Here is a 26,248-nt window from a genome sequence, read left to right on the forward strand (position 1 = left end):
ATAAAAAAAATCTTATTCAAATCGAGCAATACGTTCAAAAGTTATTGCAGTTTCAAACTGGTCATTATTTTAGGTGATTTTTAAATGTTTCGTTGTATGTATATAGGCAACCCAACTAACATATCTGTATTATAACTTTTAAGCAATGTACTGCAATGTAGATAACATTTACATTCCCAAAATGTTATTAATTAATATTTCCCATAATAATTAATTTCAAAATACTTTCATAAAACGATAACCAAATTATTTCGATGCGCATGCTTAGTCATATATTCGCGTGATGAAAAAGGATGCGCGGAAAAACATCAAGCGTTACCAACCGTTTTTGATAGTTACTAAAATTCGCTCAATATATTCTGAAACATTTTAATTAATCTTGGTCCAATATTCGAGTGTAAAATTGACTTAAATACATTTGTCGAACTGATGAATTGAAATAACGATCGCTTTTGAGCGGCATTTAAGTTTTTTTAACAACATATTCAAATGTTCCGCCGTAAGTTATATGACGTCACGTCACTTGTACCAAGATGGCCACAAAATCATTCTGAGTACTTTTGACAGTTTGTTTTTTGTGAGTTTTTTAGTGTTATATACCACTGAAAGTTTGAAAATTATAACAGTTCCTTTACGGTAAGCATAAATCTTATCACGCAGAATTCATTCTGTACTTGTTAACAAAAATATTAAAAATTCACCTTTTAAATCACTTTTGTTATATAGCTCTTAATTCAAGAGTTTTCATATTGGTATAGGCGAGCTAAAGGATATGTGATACTATTATTTATTACTTGAATTGATTCTAAAAGCTGTACTAAACGTAGTTTTAGAGACGAACAATAAAAAATCCGAATTAAAACGGCTTTGGCCGAACGAAAGCGTTGCACACCGTTCTGTGTTACGTTAACTACTATCGCCATCTATTGCCCAACTGACTAATCACACGGAGAAGCTTAAAAACATAAATTTAAAGATGTACTGTAATAATTCGTTCGCTATTCCCTCTAACATAATCTTTTGGTTTGACATGACACGTTTTCATTCATAGGTGTCTCCCCAAATGATATCTAAAAGAAGTAAAGAAACAGTTTTATGGGCGGTGTAATAACATGTTCATATACAATTTTTATATCTCATTTTCGACAACAGGTGCCGCTAGTATCTCTGTTTTACAATTTATAGTACAGTGAAGACCGGTTATAACGAGCACTCTCTTTATAACGAGCATGTCTTCTTATTTTACAACATATTTTATAACATTATTTTACAAAAAAGTGAATATGAGCTCAAAATGTGTGTTTTGAAAAACCAAAATAGAGAATGCAGAATCGATTATCGATACACCAAACTTATTTATAACATCTACAAGACGGTAAAATTGCATGAAAGTACTGACCGAATACCCATTGGATCCAGCTGGATTGGATCCAAAAAGGCATAAACATTGATGGCAAATACAGTAATTTGCACTACGTGGACGATATGGTCCTTATTTCGGATAGCCTTGGAGAGATGAAACTGATGCTGAACGACTTACAGGAGGTGTGTGCCCCTGCAAGAATCGGGCTAAATATCAACAAAAGTTATGACAAATCTAGTTCCCAGCTCTAACATCAACATTGGGGATAATGAGATTGAGAGAGTCGACAGCTATGTATATTTTGTAACAAACTAATAAACAAACAAATGAGGTTCGTGTATCGAGAGATAATCAAGCAAACTAACTAAATAGAAGCATGACATTCGCATGGGCAGCTTACGGGAAACTTAGAGTTATCTTCAAGAGCGATATTCCTATATATTTGAAAATAAAAAATTTCAATCAATGCCTGCGTGCTCCCGGTTATGACATATGGCCCCGAAACTTTAACATTAACGGTGCCACTGCCAGGAGGTTCAAAGTAACGCAAAAAAAGATGGAGAGGTCGATGCTGGGTGTAACTACCCAGCGCCCATCACTGTATGTATAAGAAAGATACTACAAAATATATTGTACTGCCGAGTATTCTGAACATGTCCTTGCCTGTTTTCTACGTCACAACATTTAATTCCAGAATCCATTTGTGCTCTAGAGCCAATGAAATTAGAAATTTGTAGATTTCTGGTTCGTTAGATTTAATTTAACTCTGTTTGTGATAACTGAACGTTTTTTTGTTTCATAATGTTCCGTGTCTGTACAAATAATACCAACAGCTTCTGTTATGTGTGTGGAGAATTCACTTCCAAACGACATAAACGTATTATTTCGCCTTTAATAGAGAATTTATATTTCCTCAATTTTAAAAATTAAAAATCAAGATAAGGAATGGTCTTCTCGCATTTGCTGCGTACGGTCAAGCGATTTGGCGTGATCGAACGGATCATTTGTCTGATTGCTACTTTTGCTACACGAAAACTTTTGGATTCTCCAACAAAAATAAGAACAAGATTAGTTACGCTAGTGTCTCTTCTGCTACTCGTCCAGTACTTCATTCAGAAGCCTTGCCAGTACCAAGACCTCTAGGTGTTTCGAGTGAAGAATATGCCATTGCAGGAATACAAGAACAAATTTCCGAGTTATCGACCAGCGATGATGATTATTTACCATTTCAAGAGGACGAACCTCACTTAGTATATCAGTCAGAATGAAATGACCTTATCCGAGATCTGAATTTGTCAAAATTTCAAGCAGAAATACTAGGATCTAGACTTTAAGGATGGAACTTAGCTCCAGGCACACATATTTCTGTGTATCGTAATCGCCAAAAAGAACTGTTACAGTATTTCTCAACCAAAGAAGGTCTTTCATTCTGCAATAATGTCGATGACTCGAATGCTAACATTAGGTCATCAACATAACCCAGAAGACTGGCGTTAAATCGAATTTTGACACTTGGAAATGTCAAATCAAAACAATTGGTTGCCATGGTTACGCACTGCTACTGCTATTTTCTATATCAAATAAATGTGTATCTAAATCAAAAAATAAATAAACATTTTCTTATGTAACCGATATTAATATTTATTGTACATAATTCAGAAAAAAATCCTCTTTCAAATTCCGAAATAAAAAATGGGGTTTTCCATTTAAAAAAAAATTCGATGACGTCATAACTCGTTTAAAAATGGCGGAAAAATGTAAACATACACCAAAAAATTTAAATCTTTAGACCCGTTTCAGCGATTTTTTCATACATTGTTTATAATAATTTTATCGAATGTATTGTATGTATTGAAAAACAATATTTCTTTTGAAGGATGATACTTTATTTTTAATAGGGCCGTTAAGGTCAATCAATTAGAAAGACCGTCTTTCAAAAAATCGCTAATCTAAATGTAAATTTAATTTTTGCAATAATTAATGTAAAAGTTTAAAATTCCCCACCCCCGACTCCAGATGACGTTTTAAGTAAGAAGAAAGAAATCACAGACGTTCTATGTTTTTTAGTTAGTTACATGTGGCGACCTCTGTGTTGTTGTGATATTTTTGAGTCTCACGTTAACCTCCAAACGTAATATCGTCGACTATTTCGTGTTAACAATAGGGCCGTTAAGGTCAATCGATTAGAAAGACCGTCTTTCAAAAAATCGATAATGTAATAGTTATTTATGTACCAAGCCGGCAAAGTGATGCTTTATCGAACGAGTCTGAATTTGCGAGGCGAGTGAGCGAAGCGAGCGAGGCGAGTAAACAGGCGAGTTTACGATACAGAAGGTACCGGGTTCAAATCCAGCTGTTCAACGGCATTTTTTTCAAATTGACAGCAATTAGCGGCAGGTAAATGGAAGCTATAAAAGTACTCAAACGGGTGGTGTAATGAGACTCCTTACAGCATCCGATGCTGTAATGAGATTTTAGTAACATTTTATGGAACCAGTTCACGTTGGTGACATTGGGTCATTAATTTTTCTAGTTGTCAATGTGACAATTTTTGTCTATGGATGTTTAAACACGTTCTTAGCATCGAATACAAAGTCCACAATGATGAAGACACATTCAACTCTGAGCAATTTCTCTTATTTTGGGAGGTGTACATCAAAAAATTTTTTTCAGGTGAATATATTTGGTGTTTTGACAGTTTCTAATTGTCAATTCAAAGTTTCTATTTTCAAGTGTTCCGGTGTTACCAACTGCTACATACCTATTTCCCTACATTGCCAAAATTTACTTTATTTTTGTTAAAAAAAAAGTATAAAAACGCGAATTACAAAAATGTTTTTTAATATACTATTGTCTGCCGCTAAATGCACAGTTTACTAGATAGTAGCATAAAGTGTCACTTTACTGCCGCAAATGGATAGCATAAAGTATGGTTTTGCTGCCGGTTGGCGATAAATTAAATTAGACGGATTAGTAACGTTTTCACGTTCGAAAATTGTTTAATTTTTGCAATAATTAATGTAAAACTTTAAAATTCCCCACCCCTGATTCATTGTGACGTTTTAAGTAAGAAGAAAGAAATCACAGACGTTCTATGTTTTGTAGTTAGTTACATGTGGCGACCTCTGTGTTGTTATGATATTTTCGAGTCTCGCGTTAACCTCCAAACGCACCCCAAATATCAAACGTATAGTATCGTCGACTGTTTACGTGTTAAGAATAAGTAAAGTTAAGATGAGTTTTAGAAATAGTTGCTTTGTGCCAACTTGTGACAGTGATAAAAATAAAAATCCAAAACTATATTTTGTACCAGTTCCACTAAATGTAGACCGTCGAAAACGATGGTTTGAGGCAGTAGGTTTAGATAAAAATCCCAACATTACAACACGTTTTGTCTGCTGTGAACAACACTTTGATGTAAGTTTAAATTATATATTTGTAAATAGGGCCGTTAAGTTTTTTTTTTATTGGCTCATTCGAAAGTTTTTTAAAATTGATTGACCCCATATTTTTTAATTTTTGATTCTGAGGCTTAGTTTTTCCAAAAAAAAATAATAAAGTTAGAAATTACAGGCCGCGAATTCAGTAGCGCGTCACTCAGATTTGAGCGTACGATTGGAGCGTATAAAAATCAATAAAATTCCTGGAGAGAGACAATGCTACGAATCTTATGCGCTAGAAGAAAACGGGAGAGAAATCACGTCTGTGATTTCTTTCTTCTTACTTAAAACGTCACAATGAATCAGGGGTGGGGAATTTTAAAGTTTTACATTAATTATTGCAAAAATTAAACAATTTTCGAACGTGAAAATGTTACTAATCCGTCTAATTTAATTTACATTATCGATTTTTTGAAAGACGGTCTTTCTAATCGATTGACCTTAACGGCCCTATTGATTATCTTATTTAATTATTTTTCTTTTAGTTTAAAAATGACGCTGAAAATTTGATGTTTTTCAAAACATTTAAGGACCAAGGTGACTTAAATATTAAGTTACGATTAAAACCAGAAGTTGTACCACATAAGAATTTATCACCGGACGTTATACAGTCCCCGAAACGAACTAAAGTGGAATTAGAAGAAAGTGATTCTTCTCCTTCTAAAAGTTCAAGCCCATTTACAGCCTCTGATGAGTTGATGGATCTACAAACAAGTACATCTTCTGAAGAGGATGTGAAGAGGAGAGAAGCTCAAGTGACATTGTAAATGTTATTTACTTTGGTTTCCTCAAGCTTAGGACTTGCAACACAAAAATTCCCTTCTTTCTTCCACAAAAGTACAGGGTGTCCCAATTTTGTTGTCCACATAGGCTATCTCTGAAACTAAAAGAGATAGAAAAAATGTAGCTTACATGTCATGATCTCGTTTTTCAAGAAAATGCTAACAAATATATATAGTTTGTTATCAGAAGAAAATAACTTAAAATAACAAATTATTTTAGGTCATAGCCAACTATGGTTTCCATTTAAAAAAATAAAGTTACTGCTAAAATCTCAAAAATAAAAGATGGGAAAAAAAATTCTATCCACGCCACTGAATTCTTCGTAAAAAGTTGCCCCTATAATGTTTTATTTATAATACTCCATCTTTGATAATAAGTGGTTGATAATAAGTCAATTTTTGCCGATAGGGCGAAAACAAAATACGATAGGTGTTCGCAATTTTCGGCATTAGCATTTTTTCGAAAAACGAGATCATGACATGTGAGCTACTTTTTTTTCTATCTCTTTTAGTTTCGGAGATAGTCTATGCGGACAACGAAATTGGGACACCTGTACAGGGTGGTTCAAAAAAGATCTTAGAGGTTCTAAGATTTTGCCTCTAGTAATGGCTGAAGTGGTTATTTTTTTTTACTAGCTCCCATTATTGTTTCAATCAAGCGATCGACGGTTTTGCAACGGGCTGCTTCATACAGTTTTGATGCTGTGACGCGACCAAAACGAATTTCATGCCAAATTTCATTCTGTACAGGGTGTCCAAATTTCGATGGATTTGCAGGGTATCTCAGTTATTATAAAGGATAAAGTTGCGGATTTCGTGAACCTGAGCTTTTTTTTTGTGAAACTTAAAAAACTTTTTGGCGCGCACCAAATGTTCATAACCCTCTTCGTTTTTAGAAGATTCTATGTAAAACGGTTTATGTTTGCTTCAGAAAAGTTTCTATACCTTGGATTGCTTTTGTTTGCAGCTTTCTCTTGTTTTATTTCTATTAATTGGTAATCTTTAGAATTACCTTATATTACTAGTTGGTCTTACCGTCTGATTGTCAATAACAAATTTCGATAATGTAGGTGGCAAAACATATCAAGACAAACCAACAATTTCACACAGCTAGTGTAGATCCATTGAGGATTTTTAGATAAGTTGAGTTAAATCATCATATTTTTGGTCTTGCGTTGTACAGGTGGGTTGGGTTGGGTGTTATTACTGGCTATCTCAGATACTATAAGAGATACGAAAAAAGTAGGTGCCATGTCCGGTCTCTTTTTTCGAGACTAATCCAATCCCGCAAACATCAAACCTCTATCTTCTTTTGTTTTTAAGTTATAGCCAAAAAGTCAAATTTTCGTGATTTTAAAAAATGCTCATATTCCACTTATTTTTCATTTTCGTTTTAGTTAATTAGAGAAATGGGGTTGATACGTTCTTAAGACACTTTTTTAAGTAGAATATACTGCCGTTGAAAAATTTTAAACATACTTGATGATTTGAAAGAGCATACTTTTAGTTTTCCAATGATGTATCGCACGCATGATGTATCTGCAGAAAATAAGCGTTATTTTTCAATTTTTTTTCGGTTGATCTGCATTTGGGTATATCGCTATCGCTATTTAGTGTTGGAACCACATCTTCCTGTCAGATTTTCATTAAAAAAATGAAACTTTTCTTGGAAACTGTGTATGAGTCTCCACCTGGGATTCCCTAAGACCCAATATCTGCAATTTTGTCGGTTTACGGTTCCACTCAAAGAAAAGGTAGCTTCGTCTAAAAAAAAACAATATTCGCAAAGATTGTGTCATTATTACACAAAATTTGCATTTGTTCGCAGAATTGCAGTCGACGGTCAAAATCATTATCTACTAGTTCTTGAATTAGTGAAATTTTATAAGTATGGAATTTATGTCGGTGTAATACTTTGACTCAAATTTATTTCTAAACCTACTTCACGAGAAGCTGTATGAGGATTATCAGCAACTCTTAACAAAATTTCAAGTTGTACATCTTCATCGATTGTGGGACGACCAGATCTTGACAAGTCGCGCACATGCCCATGATCTCGTATTTAGCAAGAATTTTACCCACCGTGGATCGTGATATTGCTGAGACTTCCACAGTGGTTCTTCTCATATCTCCGTAACCACACATCATGAGGATTTCAATTCTATCTTTTTCAGAAAGAGACATTTTTTGGAATATTTCTTGAAATTAACAGTAGAATAAGTACGAAGGCTTTCACGGCCGGTGTGAATTAAACTAAAATTAGAACTAAAACTAGAACTAACACTAGAAACTTTCGGGTTTTGCCGTGCGTCTTCGAGTTCGAAGTATCACTTCGAACCAGTTTCTGAAGAAGGTTGCAACATGGCATCCGAAACGTCAAACCTTTTATTAAAAGACGCACGGCAAAACCCGAAAGTTTCTAGTGTTAGTTCTAATTTTAGTTTAATTAACAGTAGAATTATGTATTTTCGAAGTAAATTTGAATGTTCAAAATTACCAAACAACTATTCATTTATTTGTTTGTAAAAATATCATTCAATGTAACCATAGCTATGAACAAAACCCACTTGGATTATTTCGATAAGTTCATACCATCGCGATAGTTTGAAAGCATTTTCAATTAGTTTTAGCGCCTACTAGAAATTTTTCCAAATCATATAAATAATAAAAAAAAATTTTCTTATACAACCTAACTCAAAATTTGCTCTAAGATACTCAAAAAAAAGGATTCTTTCAGATTATCGAATAAAAAATTGGGGTTGCCATTTAAAAAAATGTTGCCCCCTTTGACACCGAAAATCTACGCCACTAAAAAAAATTTTGTCATAAGAAAAGACGACAAATTTATTATAGTTTTTGACACATGAAAAGATTTTTTCAAAAAGAAACTCGTTTTGAAGATATTTCAGGTATTCCAGACTTTTTATTCACCCTGTATAATTAATAATATAAAGATGAACCTGGACGTAAATATTGCTAAGGTATGTAGCAGTTGGTAACACCGTAACAATTGAAAATAGAAATTTGAATTGACCTGAAAGAAATGTTTCATGTACACCTCCCAAAATAAGAGAAATTGCTCAGAGTTCAACGTGTCTTCATCATTGTGGACCTTGTATTTGATGTTAAGAACGTGTTTAAACATTCATGGACAAAAATTATCACCTTGACAACTAGACATATTAATGACCCAATATCACCAACTTGAATTGGTTCCATAAAATGTTACTAAAATCTCATTACAGCACCCGTTTTAGTACTGTAATTACAGAATTACAAAAAATACATTTTTTACACTCACACCTAGATTTCTTTCCCTCGAAATGTAAAAATTAACTGAAATTAAAACTGTACATAGTTATTAAAGAAAAATTAAAAAAGTCTAAATTTGTTGTCTAGTGTAATTTTTCTAATCATTTTCTCAACCCATTTTAAGACATTGCAACATAGAATTAATCAAAAAATTTTAACAAAATCTATTTTTATCGTTCAAAATATACACGAGTCAATGGGGTCATACACGATTTTTTTTTTATTATATTTTCTGAAAGTTTATATAAAAATATAGTTACCGTTATTTTTTTTTTTTTATTTTCGAACAAAGTCATTGTTAAAAAAATTATTGAAAATTTATATACCCATTTGCGCTTTTAAAATTCCCGCGTTGATGACGTACGATTCTCACTTTTGCGTCCCCTGCTCCCCGCTCAAATGCGAGAAAGAGATGAACGTCATTTAGGTTGTATTGAAAAGAGATAGAGTGTTTGTAGGTTATGTTTATTATGTTTTGTTCATGGATATAATAGAGACACTCTATTACATCCATGGTTTTATTTTGACACTGTCACACCGCAAGCGCTATCTAACGGACAATTTAACTTGTTTTAGGCAGTGCGGTTCCTACGTCACAGAAAAGCCGCGAAATTATTTCGTTTGAATATTTGCTATTTTTCACTTCAAATTACGTAAAATATAAAATTGATTAAAATATTTCTTTTCCTTTGTGTTCATGCATATACTTGCATATATCGTTTGACATAAAAATTTTCTCTAAATTTAATAAGTGTGTATGACCCCATTGCCAGCAGTAATCAAACTGTTTAACATTACAATCGAAAATCCCGCCATAACCTGGTTTGGCGTCACCTCAACTGTTCAAAGATGGCCGCTTAAGCATTCTGAGTAGTTTTGACAGGTTGAAGTTTGTGACTTTTTAAACATTCTAAAAGCCGGAAAATACGAAATTCATAACAGTTTCTTAACGAAAAAACATAAAACCTATTATGCAGAATTGTTCCGGCAATTGTTGACGACTATTTTACAAACCGTGTAAGTACGCTTTTCGCATTGCTCGTAATGGTGTTTATCGCACATAACTTAACACCCCGTAACTAGACACGGCACCTAAACATCCTTAAATTCTTTATTTTCCAACAGTTTTTTCGGATATTTACATTCGATTTTAACGTAAACTTTAAGTGTGACCTTCAAGGTACACCTTTTAGGATTGTGATTTGAACTTAACGATTTTGAATCATTTAAAAAAGAAAAATATGTTTATGTAAATACCGGAAGTTGATTTTTTTTATTTTTCAAAATTGAAATTTTTTTATTGTAGTGTTACAATGCCTAAGAAGAAGGAGATGACCCTTGATACTCCCACAAGGGTTCCACGACGAGCTGCCAGTAAAGAAGCACTTAAACAAATGCAAAAAATTACAGCTCAAGTTGATTCTGGCCCTGAAACATTGGAGATACATTCGGATGATGATGAGGTACTTTTTTTACAATTATTATGAACTGTTTTTTTTTAAATTAATCTTGTGTAGGTAGTAACAATTGATCCAACTCCAAAAAAGAAATACAAACTGAGTCATAGAAAATCAGCAGATGGTAATGATGCTTAAATAACTTAAAAAAATCCTGCTTTATTCAATAATTACTTTATAGATCGAGATGTAATAGTTTTAAAAACAATATCATATGAGGATGATTCTTTAATGTTAGATTCATGGACTGATGATTTATCTCCGGCTCAAATAGCAATGAAGAATGCTACCAAAAAAGAAATTGATGAGATCAACAGCCGGCTAGAGTTTTTGTTAAAAGAAACATCTTCACAGGTTATCCATACAGGGGATAATATAGCTTTATATGAACTCGAATTAGAAGTGAAAAATGCACAAAGTAATTTTCAAAATATAATTTTTTATGTTATTATATTAAAATCTCGATATAACGGATTAATATGGGGAAGGAAGTGTCTCTTATAGCCAAAAATTTTTAGGTGATTAAGCCAAATATGCCTTATACAAAGTTAAATAGTTTAGAAATTATTTCAATTTTTTGGTTTTGGTACATTTTTAGTATATACTAATACAAATATTGGAATTTAGAGATTAATAATACTTTCTTTGACATCATATTGACTTCTCTAGATAAATTACACTCTAATACACATTTTAAGTTGAAAAATATTTTAAATATTTCGATTGTTTAAAAATACAGGGAAAAAATATTACGTGAATTAAGTTAATTATTAAACTAATCTTTTATGAGCGTCTATTTCAAAATTTTAATAACACATTTGGGGTTACAAATTATGTTAAAAAATTCTCTGTTTCATAACCTTTCAAATGAGATATTAACCAGGGGTAAATGTCTCTCCAATTAGCTAATAATAAAATAAGCATTGGCGAATGTATAATTTAAAGTCGATTACGCCTACTATTTATTTTAACTTATAGGAACTAAAAAACGTTAATTCATGAAGTCAATAAATGAAATTTAATTCGTTAATAATTATAAATCATCAATTATACAAATGTTTTACATTTAGCCAGTGCTAGAATGATTGAGAAGTGTATGAAGCAGGAATGATTGCAGGAAGGTTGAGCCTTAACTTAAAGGAGGAGCCCTAGCCTGAGTAGCATAGGCATCAGTGGACCAAATACCCACATTACATTGCCCCTCAGCTCGGACATAACCATTTTTCAAGCAGAAATTCTTGCTATAAACTTCTGCACCGCTTTAAACCTACAAAAGGGACAGAAAGATGCAACCAGAAATATTTTTACAGACAGTCGGGCACTGATCAGAGAGTGTACCAGCAAGCTGAGAGAACTCGCTAGGGGCTGTGATGTTACTCTATGGTGGGTTCCAGGTCACAGAAACATTGAGGGCAATGAGAAGGCGGACAAGCTGGCCAGAGAGGCGGCGAAAACGACCTTGGGAATAGTTGGGAGGCCTCAAAGGTAGCCTTACGCTGGAAAGAACTTCCAGGTTACAGACGAGCGAAGAGTAGGTTTACGCCTCAGCAAAGGGGATCTAAGGACCTAAAATACCACCTCTTCCACATTGGACAAGTTGAGGATCAAACTTGTCGATTCGCAGTCGTATAGTTGCAATTTGGAAAGTAGTAAAATAAAATCACATTATAACAATAACACTTTATTAAGGGTTTAGAACGATATTTACTATTACTATTATTTTTATGTATAATTTTTTCCCATATTACGTCATCTTCGGATCTGTCCAAAGCGAAGTTTTTAACATAATTTGTAATGTATTTTTGAAATAGCCGCTCATAAAAAGTAATTTAAGTCACGAAACATATTTTCCCTGTATTTTTAAACAATCGAAATATTTAAAATATTTTTCAACTTAAAATGTGTATTAGAGTGTAGTCTATCCAGAGAAGTCAAAATGTTGCCAAAGAAATTTTTATTAAACTCTAAATTCCAGTATTAGTAGAAATATACAGGGTCCTTCAGCTCAGCTCTCCTCTTCTGTAGCTCAATTATTAATTATGTTAGGAGTTTAATATTTTGCAGGCTTATACTGTATTTCAGGTCGCATTTCAGGAAATTATAATTGAGTATACAGAGTGTCCCAAAAAGGTGTGACGCCATGATGATATATTTTTTTAAATGGCACGATATATCTTTTCTCACCTTTTATGGGTGCCTACATAGTTCCAAAATTTTATTGAAATCGGCTGAATGACAGCAGGACAAAAAAATAAAAACGAAAAAAAATCGTACTTGCGTCGCTGGTTTTAAAAATTAATTATAATTACAAACAGCGCCTCATTAATAAAGTTTCATGTCAAACTTATTATGTAAGGTCTAGTGGATTTGTTAACCAAGTTCCATTGATTCAACATTATACAGAGTGGCCAAAATCTAGCGTCAAAACTTTCAAACTTTAAAGCATTTTATCTTTCTTATTATAAATTGGACCCCCCTACATATTTTGATGTAAATCGATGCAGAATTAAAAAACTAAAATATTTTGTAATAATAACCCCATCACTATTCCTGACATTTGAAATGTTATTCGTCGAAAACTCGTATTTCATCTATTCCAACGGCAATTTTAACTAATAAAAATTGAACGAATGAAAAACAATTTAGTTCATAAAAAATATAACATAAATAAACAATAATTCACGTTTGAGCGAACAGCTACTGAAATTGATTTTCGACATGTCTGCCGTTTTCTTCAATGCACAAACATAGACGAGTATAAAATGATCTTGCCACTTTTCTTAATAGGTCGGGTTAATGCTTAGAAATGCTTCCCGGATTCTATGCTGCATATTTTCTGGCATTGTTGGAGGTTGTTTATAAACGATTTCCTTAACATAGCTCCACAGAAAGAAATCGAGTTTAGTTAAGTCGGGTGATCGAGGTCCTCCTCTACCAACCCACCAATTTGGGAAGGTTGCGTTAAGATGGTCTCTGACTTGCAAAGAACAATGTGCTGGAGGTCCATCACGTTGCAGCCTCATTTCTGCCCTTACAGCTATTGGTAAATTTTGAAATAAATTAGGCACCTGATTTTGCAAGAAATCCAGGTACATAGGTCCATCGAAATGTCCGTTAAAAAAGTAAGGACCAATAACATGATCGCCAATAATCCCTCCTCAAACATTAATTGACCATCTGTGTTGTCTATCAATTTGATGAAAAATCTTTGGTTTGTTGTCCGAGTAATAATGGAAGTTATGACGATTAATAAATCCGTTTTTATGAAAGGTGGGCCTCATTGGTAAATAAAACTTTATCAAAAAAGTCAAAGTTTATCCTCAGTTTGGCTTGAGCCCAATTACAAAATTCGAAACGTTTCTCGAAACCTGTTTCAAGTAGTTCTTGATGAAACTGGATGCGATAAGCATGAAACCGGTTATCCTTTAAAATTTGGTGAACGGTTGTTTCACCGACACCCACAGCATCAGCGACTGCTTGTTGACTTTTTAATTACCGATAATAAAACTGCCGTTTCATTTTCTTTGAGCTGGCCTATTTCTAACTGGCTTTTTATAATTCACATTTCCCGTTTCTACAAATCTTTCTAATAAATTTTGCAGACTTATTTATCGAGATGCCGTCGTTTCGGATAACGCTGTGCGTAAACTCGACTTGTCAAAAAACAGTTCTTTTCACATTCCCCTAATATAAAAATCATGTCTACGAGCTCTTCTTTGTTGTACTCCATAGCAAAAAATAATATTGGCGTGTAAATAGCTTAAACAATTAGTACTGCGAAGGTAACAATATCGTCAAAATATGATTTCTTAGTCAATTGTTTATCATAGCACCACGATGGATTTTTATTAATTAAAATTGCCGTTGGAATAGATGAAATACGAGTTTTCGGCGAATAACATTTTAAATGTCAGGAATAGTGATGGGGTATTATTACAAAATATTTTTGTTTTTTAATTCTGCATCGATTTACATAAAAATATGTAGGTCCAATTTATAATAAGAAAGATAAAATGCTTTAAAGTTTGAAAGTTTTGACACTAGATTGTGGCCACCCTCCTGTATAGCGCCTGTAACAATCTAGCGCTGAATAACACTTAAAACTTGAACTACCGTCCTTGATTTATATATCATATAGACAACTCGGGGAATACCGCTAGTTTATCTATGAGCATGGAATATAGTAACTTGGGGAATAACCCAAGGTGGATTTTATCCATAAGCGCCTACATTTATATATAAATATCAGAGCTGTTCAAACTACTTGAAAAAGTAGTGGAGTATAACTACTAACTAGTTTCATCAAAAAGTAGTTAAACTACTTTCACCAAAAAGTAGTTTAACTACTTGGTACTTTAAAAATATGGTACTTAGATTACTAACTACCAAGTAGTTAGTACTTAAATGTCTAACTACATAATAAAATGCACTTTTGAGGGCTAGAAACCCAATGTCGTATCTATAACTGCAAAAATGCATAATATAACAACTGTTATACATAAATTATGCTTAAAAGTCAGATTCTTTTGGTACTTCTAAAGCAAGGGCGTACTTTACAGAATGAAAACTACAGACTTGTTCTAACCATAGGTTCTAACGCGGCTTGTGTATACCGGGTGTCCCTCAAAAGTGGCTCACCCCCATATTTTTTTTATTATTAGTGATAAAGAAAACCATTTGGAATGCATAGTTAGGTCGCTAAAACGGATTATTACGACATGAAATCATTCTTTTTGTACTTCCGGTTACACCGGATGTGAGTACTAATTTCGTTATTGTTTTAAATCTATAATTTTTTTTTCTTCAGTTGGGTAGACAGTATAATTTCACATAACTTTTATTTGAAAACATTTAATTTAAGTTTATTGCTACCAAATCAGCAATACATTCCACAAACAATTAAATTTTAACCATACTACAATTACATATATCACATTACAATACAATACATTTTATTTCCTATCCTACCCCTCCCCATCTCCTCCCCGCATCACCCTACGCTGCCTCTTCGCCACCACCTCCCTCATCCATTCTCTTCCCTCTGCCCCCTCCCCCAGCACCTGCTTCCAGCCGATCACCTCCTCTCTTAGCTCGTCACACTCCCTCAGTAGGTGCTCCAACGACTCCCACTCCCCCCCACATAGCCTACAACCCCTCTCATCATCTCTCATCTAATACCTATTCGCTCTCTCCTCATTGCCGCATCTGAATCTTGCCACCATTCTCATCCCCCTCCACCGACAGGTACTTCGGCAGTCCCTCCGTTATTATTTCCTCGTACTTAGGGTTGTACCTGCTCTCCCTTATCTGCCCCCTTCTTTCTTGCCTCTGTACATCTCTGTCCCTGCTCTCCAGCTCTTTCCACATCTCAATCCCTTCCCTCCTTCTATCATCTACCGCTTTCACTGAGTACCCCACCCTTCTGAAATATTCCTCCCTCCCTCGTTGCCCGTAACCCCCTTTCCCTGCCTTAATCTCTTTCCAGCACTCCCCCAAAATTTTACATTGAGACCTCCCTTCAACCCTCTCCTCAAAACGTACCGCCCTTTTACCCGCCTCCACTCTTAACTTATTAACCTTCACCTCTTCTCTGACTATGTACTCCGGCGTCTCTTTTGCCAACCCCAAAACCCATCTCCAATACCTAGCCTGTACGCCTTCCAACAGCCTTTGCTCTTTCCACCCCCAAAGCTCCGCCCCGTACATCATAACACTTCTAATCAAGCACTCGAATATCATCTTCCTTTTTCCCATATCCCTTCCAAATAATCTCTCTCCCCACTCCCAGACCTGCCCCATCACCTTATTCGCCTTCTTTGCCATTGCCCTCACATGCGCGCCTTCCTTGTTGTCCTCTCTAAATCTGTACCCCAAATATGTGTACTCCCTCACCTCCTCTATCTCCTTCCCTTCCCACCTCCAGTCTTCGCTCTTCCTTCTACCCCCTTTACAGAACTTCATAACCTTTGTCTTTCCTACATTCACCTCCAGAGCCTTCCCCCTAAAATAACTCTCCAAACTCCGCATCATCGCCTTCATCTCCTTCGCCTCTCTCGCCACTACCACCAAATCGTCCGCGTAAGCCAGTGAATGCACCTTCTTCCTCCCTACAACCACACCTCCCATCTGCCCACCGGTCAATCTGTCTTCCATGTCTGCGGTATACAAGGCAAACAGAGCGGGACTAAGTGGACTTCCCTGCCTCAAACCCCTCGTTGTCCAGAATCTATCCGTTAACTCGTCCCCCACCTTTACCCTAGCTATCGTCTCTGCGTATATCTCCCTCATCCTGTTTATTGTCCCACCAGTAATCCCTCTCCTCCTCATCTCCTCCCATAACTTCCCTCTATTCACCTTATTAAACGCTGCCTTTAGATCTATGAATAGGGCGTAAAGCTTCCCTTCCAGCTCTTTATCCACCAAGTGCTTCAATATGTACACGTTATCTATCGCGCCCCTTCCCTTTCTAAATCCTGCCTGTCCGTCCGGTAAGATCCCTTTCTCTTCCATCTCTTCCTCCAACCTCTGCAGCAGCACCTTCGCATATATCTTGTACGCCGAGTCCATTAAGCTAATTCCCCTATAACTTTCCACTACTCCCTTCACTCCCTTCTTGTACACGGGGCTTATTATCGCCTCCATCCAATCGGAAACCCTTCCCCTTCCCAAACTTTGTTCAGCTCTTCCAACAACTTTCCCCTCACTTCTCCCGTTGCCTCCAGCCATGCCTCATTCTGGACACCGTCCCCCCCTGGAGCCTTCCCCCCAACGCCGCCTCCATTTGTTCCCCGGCCATCTCCTCTCCTTTCCGTCCCCCTGTATCTACTTCCTCTACCCGCCTCTCCTCTTCCCCCTCCAGCAGACCCTTGAAGTAATCTCTCCACTCCGTCATTTGTATTTCACTGGTAATTTCCTCTCGTACTTTCCTTATTTTGTTTATATATTTCCAAACTTCACCCTCTTGTCTCACCCTTCTAATCTCTTCCGCCTCCCTCTCCCTCTCCCTCAATTCTTTCTTTTTTCTTTTGCATATCTCTTTATATCCCCTCAATGCTTCCCTATATTCTTCCACCCCCACCAACCCTCTCCGCCACTGTCTCAACTTCCTTCTCGGAATCCTTCTCGAATTTGAAAACATTTTCACGATCGCTTATAACTTTTGAATTATTTTCGTTTTTTTTAACGTTTTAGTACCTTCGGAAAATGTATTACAACTTTTGACACAGAGTAGCTAGGTTAATAGTACAAACTACGTTATGTCCCTCTTGATTTGCTATTCCTCGAGCAGTGATCACTGCTATACTTTAGTTAGTGGTTCTTTTTTAATAATGGTGTAAATTAACAGTTGTATTAAATTAGTTTTAGAAGAAAAACGCTATCCAACAATTAAATTTAATTCAATCGTAAGTTCAAAAAAATTAATTTTCTAAATTTTCAAAATGCTCCCGCTCGATTTTGACATAATTGTATTTTGCGTATTGTCGATCTAACAACCCGACGTTATTCCTGCGGAGATATTTAGGTAATACAATTTCTAACTCGATTTATTTTCTAATACCTCACGAGACCTTACTGGTGTATTATACAGCTCATTTTTGATTTTGCCCCATAAAAAAGAATCTAAAGGTGTGAGGTCAGGTGATCGGAGAGGTTTTAACCAAAATAAAGTAAACAATCCAAATTATAATGTACAATGGACATTGTAAGTAACTATCAGCTACAGAACATTTAGTGTAAAAGAACAAAAAACAAAGAAAAAAATCAAAAATAATTGAATTAAACTTAATTGTTTGATCGCGTTTTTCTTTTAAAACTAATTTAATACAACTGTTAATTTACACCATTATTAAAAAAGAACCACTGACTAAAGCGTAGCAGTGATCACTGCTCAAGAAATAGCAAATCAAGAGGGACATAACGTAGTTTATACTATTAACCTAGCTACTATGCGTCAAAAGTTGTAATACATTTTCCGAAGGTACTAAAACGTTATAAAATAACGAAAATAATTTTTTTTTCAAAAACTATAAGCGATCGTGAAAATTATTTCAAGTAAAAGTTATGTGAAATTATACTATCAACCCAATTGAAGAAAAAAAAAATTATAGATTTAAAAAAATAGCGAAATTAGTACTCACATCCGGTATAACCGGAAGTACAAAAAGAATGATTTCATGTCGTAATAATCCATTTTAGCGACCTAACTATGCATTCCAAATGGTTTTCTTATATCACCAATAATAAAGAAAAATATGGGGGTGAGCCACTTTTGAGGGACACCCGGTATAAGTACATACTAGATATTTGGAAGTACTTAAACTGTCTTAAAAGTAGTTAAATTACTTAAAAGGAATTAAAATAAACAAAAATAGTTAGAATACGTAAAGTAGTTAACAATGAGGAGTTAACTACTTTCTGCGAATATTTTATGCCAGCATAAAATAATCGAGTATAACTACTAATAGAATAAAAGTAGTTAGAATACAACTATTTTTACACAAAAAGTAGTTGACTACGTAGTTAGTTAACTACTGCCTAGCTCTGATAAATATACTGATGTATTAAATAGATAATATTAATAGTATGCCTTAAAAATATTTGTCCGTTCTAACGAGGTTCGTTATATCGAGATTTTACTATACTTAAATCTAAATATTTTTTATTTAGAATCCAACCCAACTTCGACACCACCGGCAACTGTTGTGCAACCACAAGCTGTTAAAAATAATCAAGCTTTTCAATTAGTAATGGACGCGCGATCAGGAGTTGTTGTAGGAACTATGACGCCTGCAACATCAGCAACTTTAGCGGCAGTTTCTAGCGTTAATAGTGTTTCTAATGTAAAAGCTCCTCAAACCAGAAAAAGAACGCGCGCAGCCGCTAATCTCCCTACGACTTCTGCACCTCCAATAAAAGTGACGAAATCTACGATCCCACCACCGATTGTATCTGTTACGACACCCGCTGCTACTACTCAAAGAGCTACTGAAGCAACAGCTGTAGGGGGTTTAAGTCACGGTAATCTTCAACAAAAACAAACTGCTATTGTCGATCTTACGTCAGATGAAAGTCGAACCGCCACTGCCCCCGATTCTCGAGAGGTCTCTTTTAATAAATTACAAGGTAAAACTTTTCCTTCCTTAGTTGTCGTCGCTAGGCCTCATCTCCGCGCTAAGGATAATGTAACTACCGATCGACAAATATTAGATTCCAAAGTTAAAGCGGTTTTGATGCATATTCCAACAAAATTCACAGAATGGTAAATTATTTTTTTAAGAATAAAATAATTTTATAAAACTATTTATCTTTAGGTTAATTCAGGTCGGATTGATTCGTTCCGAACAAACTTGTACTCATGGTAATAAACTCAAACTTGGAATGTACAGTGACGTCACAAAATTTCCTTTTTCGGGAGGTTACGTGTGGATTTCAGACTGTTGTCCTCAAAAATTCGTTTCTGTCTTTAGTAATTCGGTGTTCGAAGGATCTCCACATCCACCCACCGTTATTCTTAAATTAATATATCATTGGGCCTGTCAGACAAACGTTCAAAACGTTGTGCAATGGGTTAAAGTTGATAATCTCTATGTGAAAGGAATGAATACATGGTTGAGAGCGATTTGTACTGTTGCAATTCACACACACCTTGGATTATTGGGTAATCCATCAATGAAAGTAGAAGTAGGTGTAATCTCTTTGGGGACGACATCCCAAGACGGTAATCAAAGACAAGTTAAAGTTGAGGTATTAGGAGTTTTGGATGTTGCAACAAATTTGGTGCGATTAAAAGCTGTTGAACCGATGGTTGATGGCGATAGGAATTATAGAAGGAGGTTTTCAAAGATTTTGGAACCTTTAGTTAAGTGGGTACACCCGGGAAGTATTATTATAACTGATTTAACTGTTGATAAAAGTACGTTACACGCTTTGGGTTTTAAAAATGTTGTGCAAGCGTCTGTTAATGATTCATTAAGTAATCTGACGATTATGAATTATTTACGAAGAATTGTACCGAGAATGTTCCAAAATACGCTTTCACTACTTTCGCGGCAAATCATACAACAATTTTTAGATGAATTAGTGTGGAGAGAACGTTATGGAACTACTCCAGCTTTAGCTTTTGATAATATCATTACTCATTTGTCGGAACAGACGAAGGTTGATGGTATTAATTTAGTGCATAGATTAACGAAAATCTCGAGTAATCCGTTCAAAAATTGGAGTTTAAATAATATTCATTCACAAACAACCCCATCGCCACCTCCTCCAATTAGTAAACCTCAAAATATACCCCCATTAGCACCACTTATGTTAACCACAGAGAGCACTATGAGACCGTATAAAAATAAACGAATTAAAGATAATTCAGTACCAGAATCATCAAAATCGCGGAAGTCTCCCGATATTCCGGAACAAATGGTTCCATTAGAACATTATTATTACGGTACAATCGATGCTCCAGAAGGTAGAGCACCAAAGATTACAAACGTTGTTTATAAATGTGGAATGTGCAAATCTCAGTTTACCAACAACATTAAATTAATGCTCCATCTATTCCACCACATCAGTTCAAGCAACATTAAATTTTTATGTAAATATTGTTTAGTACAATTCAATTCGGCCGAACTACTTGAAAAACACATACAAAAATCACACCCGAACGACACAAAAGTAGACGAAATCTTCGTGTGTGTTATATGTGAAGGAAAATTTTACAATCCTTACAGTCTCGGAAAACATATGTCGCGAGAGCACGTCCCTTCCGAGTTACCCTATCAATGTTTAACATGTCGTATGCGTTGCTCTAGTCATAGACAAGCAGTCGATCATTTTTATGAAAAACACGACGGAGGAACCTCAATACAATGCCCTTTGTGTTTAAAATGCATGTCTGTATATTCGAACACACGGGTTCTTACGCAAAACATGAGTTATTTCGTGCAACATTTACAAAAACACAGCAAGAAAATAGGTGCAAAAAAATGTCCAAAATGCGCACTTTGGTTTGTCCAAAAAGATTTATTAAAAGACCATATTATAAAAATGCATACTTCAATGAGAAGAAAAGCAGGATTAGTTCCTTGGCCTGTTCCTCGAGCTATTATCATGGTTCCAAAATCGCGACAAGATGAACCAGGAGAACAAATCAACGTTGACATTAGCAATGTAATATTAAATTTCAATTTGGATAAACACGTTTGTAAAGAGTGTGGGGGACATTTAAGTATAAAAGATCATTATCCGTAAGTGATTTTATACAAATTTATTTTAATCTTAATAATATTTATTTATCTACGACTGCTTGGATAACTCATCATTACCGCACTCATTTGAGTTACGTAATGAAGTTCATTACCGCACTGGTTTCATTACGTAACGCATTTTTAGCCTAATCAGAACAGACTTAATTTATTGAAACGAGCAACAATACAAAAGAAAAAGCGATCTATTTACAGAGAAACAATATTTATTATAAACATTAATTGTTATGTTTTTACATTTCAAAACACTTATTCCAGATGAGTAAACATGTTGAAACTGACAGTTCAAAATTGTCAACAATCATTTCAAAATATTTTTATAAATGTCAAATAGACTTTTTTAAAGAAATTGATTTTTTCGTAATTTTTAGCAGTCGTAGATAAAGTGCTGTATATCACACGTGGGCTAGAGCACAATTACAGTACTCGTATGATTACACGACTCGGTCTACGACCTCGTCGTGCAATTCTCCACACTCCTACAGTAATTATGCTTCTAGCCCACTTGTAATATAAATAACTATTATCTACGACTGCTTGGATAAGTCATCATTACCGCACTCATTTGAGGTGATTTGAGTTACGTAATGAAGTTCATTACCGCACTGGTTTCATTACGTAACGCTTTTTTAGCCTAATCAGAACAGACTTAATTTATTGAAACGAGCAACAATACAAAAGAAAAAGCTATCTACTTACAGAGAAACAATACTATTTATTATAAACATTAATTGTTATGTTTTTACATTTCAAAACACTTATTCCAGATGAGTAAACATGTTGAAACTGACAGTTCAAAATTGTCAACAATCATTTCAGAATATTTTTATAAATGTCAAATAGACTGTTTTAAAGAAATTGATTTTTTCGTAATTTTTAGCAGTCGTAGATAAAGTGCTGTATATCACACGTGGGCTAGAGCATAATTACAGTACTCGTATGATTACACGACTCGGTCTACGACCTCGTCGTGCAATTAACCACACTCGTATTGTAATTATGTTCCTAGCCCACTTGTAATATAAATAACTATTATCTACGACTGCTTGGATAAGTCATCATTACCGCACTCATTTGAGGTGATTTGAGTTACGTAATGAAGTTCATTACCGCACTGGTTTCATTACGTAACGCATTTTTAGCCTAATCAGAACAGACTTAATTTATTGAAACGAGCAACAATACAAAAGAAAAAGCGATCTACTTACAGAGAAACAATATTATTTATTATAAACATTAATTGTTATGTTTTTACATTTCAAAACACTTATTCCAGATGAGTAAACATGTTGAATCTGACAATTCAAAATTGTCAACAATCATTTCAAAATATTTTTATAAATGTCAAATAGACTTTTTCAAGAAATTTATTTTTTCGTAATTTTTAGCAGTCGTAGATAAAGTGCTGTATATCACACGTGGGCTAGAGCATAATTACAGTACTCGTGTGATTACACGACTCGGTCTACGACCTCGTCGTGGAATTCTCCACACTCGTACAGTAATTATGCTTCTAGCCCACTTGTAATATAAATAACTATTATCTACGACTACTTGGATAAGTCATCATTACCGCACTCATTTGAGGTGATTTGAGTTACGTAATGAAGTTCATTACCGCGCTGGTTCCATTACGTAACGCATTTTTAGCCTAATCAGAACAGACTCAATTTATTGAAACGAGCAACAATACAAAAGAAAAAGTGCTATCTACTTACAGAGAAACAATACTATTTATTATAAACATTAATTGTTATGTTTTTACATTTCAAAACACTTATTCCAGATGAGTAAACATGTTAAAACTGACAGTTCAAACTTGTCAACAATCATTTCAAAATATTTTTATAAATGTCAAATAGACTTTTTTAAAGAAATTGATTTTTTCGTAATTTTTAGCAGTCGTAAATAAAGTGCTGTATATCACACGTGGGCTAGAGCATAATTACAGTACTCGTGTGATTACACGACTCGGTCTACGACCTCGTCGTGGAATTCTCCACACTCGTACAGTAATTATGCTTCTAGCCGACTTGTAATATAAATAACTATTATCTACGACTGCTTGGATAAGTCATCATTACCGCACTCATTTGAGGTGATTTGAGTTACGTAATGAAGTTCATTACCGCACTGGTTTCATTACGTAACGCATTTTTAGCCTAATCAGAACAGACTTAATTTATTGAAACGAGCAACAATACAAAAGAAAAAGTGCTATCTACTTACAGAGAAACAATAGTATTTATTATAAACATTAATTGTTATGTTTTTACATTTCAAAACACTTATTCCAGATGAGTAAACATGTTGAAACTGACAGTTCAAAATTGTCAACAATCATTTCAAAATATTTTTATAAATGTCAAATAGACTTTTTTAAAGAAATTGATTTTTTCGTAATTTTTAGCAGTCGTAGGTAAAGTGCTGTATATCACACGTGGGCTAGAGCATAATTACAGTACTCGTATGATTACACGACTTGGTCTACGACCTCGTCGTGGAATTCTCCACACTCATACAGTAATTATGCTTCTAGCCCACTTGTAATATAAATAACTATTATCTACGACTGCTTGGATAAGTCATCATTACCGCACTCATTTGAGGTGATTTGAGTTACGTAATGAAGTTCATTACCGCACTGGTTTCATTACGTAACGCATTTTTAGCCTAATCAGAACAGACTTAATTTATTGAAACGAGCAACAATACAAAAGAAAAAGTGCTATCTACTTACAGAGAAACAATACTATTTATTATAAACATTAATTGTTATGTTTTTACATTTCAAAACACTTATTCCAGATGAGTAAACATGTTGAAACTGACAATTCAAAATTGTCAACAATCATTTCAAAATATTTTTATAAATGTCAAATAGACTTTTTAAAGAAATTTATTTTTTCGTAATTTTTAGCAGTCGTAGATAAAGTGCTGTATATCACACGTGGGCTAGAGCATAATTACAGTACTCGTATGATTACACTCGTATTGTAATTATGTTCCTAGCTCACTTATAATATAAATAACTATTACAGGTCGATACAAAATTGTTCTAACGACAACTGCCAATATACAACATGCTGTAAACGAGCAATGTTAAAACACACATTAATATGTAAAGATTTAAAAACAACAATTCCCATACAAAGTTTACCATTCAAAATGTATTGCGTTTGTGGTCACAATGATAAGGACGGTACGAATCAAAAAAAAATTCAATAAATAAAAAGTTATTTATTTATTTGTTTTTAGGGAATTCTATGGCGAAACATTTAACAGTTTGTGAACGAAAATCAGCATATCCTTCAGAAGCAGAAGCTAAAGCAGCTACGGTAACGCACAGTATGTTAGATGTTTTAGGTTTAATGAGACGAACAGAAGAACCCAGTTCTTCTTCAGTTGATATATCAAAAGATGAAATAAAAATCGAAGAACCAATAATAACGAAATCATCGGATAAAGAACTTGACGATGTAGAAATAAAAATGACGGTGGATTTGTGTGAAGATGATTCTACATCTGAAGAGGTTACAAAAAATAATGGTGATTCATCAACTTTAGATGGTGATGAAAAATTGTTGGAACCAGACGAGAATGGTTTATTAAATGAGAATATAATGGATATTACGGAATGTGTAAGTGTTGAGGATGATGTGGTGCAAAAGAAATTGGGGGAACCAATGGATGAGTAAAAAAAGACTTATTAACTTACTCGTTTAAGAATCGGTTTTTATTTGTTTATTTAATCGTTTAAAGAGTTGACAAAGTGAAAATGCAACATAATGTTTAAGCGAAGTTTTTTGTACAAAATGATTCTTTTTAAGCTTTATGTATTAGAGTTTTAAAATTTCAGTTTATAAATAAAACACTATGATTTATTATCCTGTAAAATTTCAGTCAAAAATGTTTTCTTCATTTGGTCTTAGAAAAACTTGATGCGGTCAATTTTTTCAAAAACAAATCGTGTTCTTTAAAAACATTATTCTCAGAAACATTTCGTTTTTGAGATATTCGCATGTTTCAGATTTTTCTAACACCTTTTTTCTTGTACATCTTTTTGATATATAAAATACACTTCTGTTATTGAAAATTATTTATTTTTATCCAATAAACCTACAAATAACATAGTTTTTTAGTCATTTAAATTAAATTTGCGTCTATACCTTTGCAGAATCTACGCCAAGTTTATCTTTTCGGCTTTTAGAATGGCCAAGATATATTCCGTTAGGCCTCCTATAGGGATCCCATGTACATTTACATAAATTACATATTAGGTAGATAACGTTATCAGATGTCTCTGTGCGTCCAATGTTCTTAACGAAAATTAAGGCTCAACAAGTTGTGGTGTATCTTGAATCGGCAGTGTTCAGTAAAGACACCCATTAGAACCTTAATGCTGCTACGAGTTAGTCCTAAAATATTCCCGGGTTTGACAGTGGCGATGTCATAAACAATTGGTCCACAATATTCGATGTCTCTCTTCAGCCGACAGTCCAATCTTATGCTGGCTCTGGCCCCACAAACGCTTTAGCGCTGCCCTCTCGTGCTAGCTCATCTGCCAGCAACCCCACTGACCTGGGACCCAGATTAGAGAAATTCTGTTATCTCAACTCAGTGTATTTAAAGT

The 26,248-nt window shown here is 34.5% G+C and overlaps 1 protein-coding gene and 1 long non-coding RNA gene across 4 annotated transcripts; both read left to right on the top strand.

Moving 5' to 3' along the window:
• Positions 1-493: 493 nt before the first annotated feature.
• On the top strand, positions 494-25,711 carry LOC111416550 (relative of woc). Of its 3 annotated transcripts, XM_023048605.2 has the most exons (9): positions 4,506-4,780; positions 5,289-5,566; positions 10,204-10,360; positions 10,415-10,478; positions 10,536-10,772; positions 19,022-19,613; positions 19,666-21,597; positions 24,657-24,817; positions 24,874-25,711. In XM_023048605.2, exons 1-9 carry the CDS (start codon positions 4,598-4,600, stop codon positions 25,311-25,313), a joined length of 4,044 nt encoding a protein of 1,347 aa, XP_022904373.2. In that variant the 5' UTR covers positions 4,506-4,597; the 3' UTR covers positions 25,314-25,711. The 3 variants fall into 3 exon arrangements, with proteins under 3 accessions (XP_022904374.2, XP_022904373.2, XP_022904375.2); XM_023048606.2 differs by lacking the exons at positions 4,506-4,780; positions 5,289-5,566 and adding an exon at positions 494-636; XM_023048607.2 differs by lacking the exons at positions 4,506-4,780; positions 5,289-5,566 and adding an exon at positions 9,708-9,914.
• On the top strand, positions 21,604-23,346 carry LOC139430012 (uncharacterized). Its single transcript, XR_011640579.1, has 2 exons — positions 21,604-22,185; positions 22,705-23,346. It is a non-coding gene; the product is annotated as an uncharacterized lncRNA (long non-coding RNA).
• Positions 25,712-26,248: the final 537 nt, after the last annotated feature.

The sequence above is a fragment of the Onthophagus taurus genome, chromosome 6, assembly GCF_036711975.1.
Source record: "Onthophagus taurus isolate NC chromosome 6, IU_Otau_3.0, whole genome shotgun sequence".
Lineage (NCBI taxonomy): Eukaryota > Metazoa > Arthropoda > Insecta > Coleoptera > Scarabaeidae > Onthophagus > Onthophagus taurus.